The 2,652-nt window shown below is 35.3% G+C and overlaps 1 protein-coding gene across 3 annotated transcripts in view; it reads right to left on the bottom strand.

The window, feature by feature from the left end:
- afdnb (afadin, adherens junction formation factor b) overlaps positions 1-2,652 on the bottom strand; it is a gene marked incomplete at its 5' end in the record, with an annotated part of 50,296 nt that overhangs the window by 36,082 nt on the left and 11,562 nt on the right. For all 3 annotated transcript variants that reach the window (XM_014028212.1, XM_014028213.1, XM_014028215.1), the window contains 1 exon segment: positions 531-674. In XM_014028212.1, the coding sequence (XP_013883666.1) occupies positions 531-674 (144 nt within the window).

Here is a 2,652-nt window from a genome sequence, read left to right as displayed (position 1 = left end):
AAAACTTGTTGGACTGATTTAACATGATGTCCTGAGACGTTGCAGCTGAAAGGAGTCATAAAACAGAACAGGGGGACGTTAGATGWCCTGACRCCCCTCTAGATAAATGTGTTAAATGAGTGAAGGAAAATATGAGTGAGCACCATGCAACAACCCTAGATTCTCCCCTGAGRACCAGACCAAACATTTTATCTGCAACCCTGGTCATAGGCAGCCCTTGTAATATTCTTTTACCCTACTATTAATGTTCAGTAAAATATATGAGCAGTAGTTGAGTCTGAATCAATAGAGCATCCCAACACTACTCTTCATGTATTATTCAGGATCATATTCATTTATTTAAATTATTCATGCCGTTAAATCAATACAGCTCAGCTCATGTTCAGATGCTTCTCTAACAAACTCCCACTGCAAACTTGAAGCTCAAGTCTTATGGCGCCAAAATAGATATAAAACAAATAAAACTCTGTTGTGATGTTAAAATAACTGAAATCTTATTGTTTTTCAAAGAACAGAGTTGCAGTACTCACAGGGGGGATGTGAGGCTCGTTGGTGGCATACAGGTAGCCAGCCAACAACACCTGCAGCTGCAGTGGGTTCAACCTGAAGCAGGCGCTCCGGATGTCCTTGGCATCCTGCGTTGAGTACTTGTTCATGGTCAGGAGGGAGGTTGCCTGGAAACAGCCAGGCAGRATTATTTTAACATCAAAAAGAGTCATGTTGTTGTACGCTGAAGAGCAAGCTGAGATTTCAGAGCTGCATTATCAAACGGAGAGAAGAGCAGTTATTCATTCAGTCTGAACACATTACTGGTTCCAGTCTCGTTTTTAATAAAACTATAATATGAGCCTGTTGTTGTCACTGTTTTCAGAAAGAGAAACCTTGTAAGACCTAATTTTGTAATAACAGCACATTATGTAACAATGTAATAAAATCAGGCTTCAAAATGTAATAAACTCTAAAACCACATTATGTAATAATTGACACAAAATGTAACTAGAGAATTTTCATTTCCAGAGAAAATGCCAGTGTGAATGCCTCTTGTTGATAACTTTAGCTGAAGAAGAGCTGAGAAACAAACTGATGATGTCACTGATGTGACTGATCATCACCAAAATATTAAAATTGAAATTGCTAAAAAAAACTATAAAAATTTAAGATGCCAAAAATCATGGCTGGAATGTCCTGAAGGAGCTGAACATTTTGTTATATGAACAGTTTCAGTAGCATAAAAACTGTGGAGGGAGGAGCGGTCCAAAAAGCGTACCCAGTCAAAGTCAATGGGAAAAGAAATTGCTTGAAAATTGAAATAGCTAAAAAAGTATAAATAGTTAAGTTAACAAAAATCATAGCTGGGACGTCCTGAATGAGCTGAACATTTTGATATATGAACAGTTTAAGTAGCACAAAAACTGTGGAAGGAGAAGCAGTCCAAAAAACGTACAGAAGAAACTTGAATAATAAAGAATAAAGAGAAACATGAAAACAAAAGTATGAATGTTGGAGGTGTTTATTTATCAAAGTTATAAAGATTTAATTATGTAGTATTTGCAACATGACAGATATTACAAGTATATTGATTAGGATGAACAGAAATACTGATTTTTGATTGTTTATTACATAATGCACCAGATTATTACACCACCACATTTTGTAATAATGGCTGCAAAATGTAATAACGTTATTACCAGTAGCGTGCACAGACATTTTCGGGGGCAGGTGCTCAAATGTAAAAAGAGGGCACCTTGTCCGGTGCACAAAATCAGTGGGTCCTATTAATGTGACATTACAGACACATCTTGTACATTGTGCATATTTATCTATTTTAAATCAGATTTTTTCTGTCTGACACAGATGTTTAATATTCAACTCTACTGGTTGGTTTCTGTAACAAACTGGCAACAACAGAACAAAAACTAGTAATGACAATGTTTGTAGTGTTTATAAAATAACTATAATCAAAATGACTAATGTCTTTTTTGTTCTGTGGAGGATCTTCCTTCAGTCTCTCCATCATAGAGCTGTTTCCATCATCTGAATTAAACATTTCAGCTTCATCTGTGTCTGACGGAGGAAGGCAGGAAAACATAGAGCTGCTTCTCTGCTGTCGCTAAAACACCAACAATATAAAATATGTTTATTTGGGTGAAACGGCTTGGTGACAAAGGTCAGTGCAATAAATTACAACATTTAAACTAATCAGACTCTAAATTACTGTTAAAATGTAACACTGTAACACAGGGGGTCGAATTCACAAGGGGGCCAAAGGTCCACACTTAGTCCAGATCAAGAGACAATTTCTGTTAATATTTATTGAAACAAAAGCAAATTATTCTTATTATACTAATTTTATTTTCCAGATGATGGTTTATGTTCAGTGCAATAAATTACAACATTTAAACTAATCAGACTCTAAATTACTGTTAAAATGTAACACTGTAACACAGGGGGTCGAATTCACAAGAGGGCCAAAGGTCCACACTTAGTCCAGATCAAGAGACAATTTCTGTTAATATTTATTGAAACAAAAACAAATTATTCGTATTATACTAGTTTTATTTTCCAGATTATGGTTTATGTTGCATTTAGAGCACACAAAACCTGACAAAGAGATTAAATTTAAAAAGAACCCATTGTTCTCATTCATTATTC

The sequence above is a fragment of the Austrofundulus limnaeus genome, unplaced genomic scaffold, assembly GCF_001266775.1.
Source record: "Austrofundulus limnaeus strain Quisiro unplaced genomic scaffold, Austrofundulus_limnaeus-1.0 Scaffold728, whole genome shotgun sequence".
In the NCBI taxonomy this organism is placed as follows: Eukaryota; Metazoa; Chordata; class Actinopteri; order Cyprinodontiformes; family Rivulidae; genus Austrofundulus; species Austrofundulus limnaeus.
This window is presented reverse-complemented; position numbering and strand designations above follow the sequence as displayed.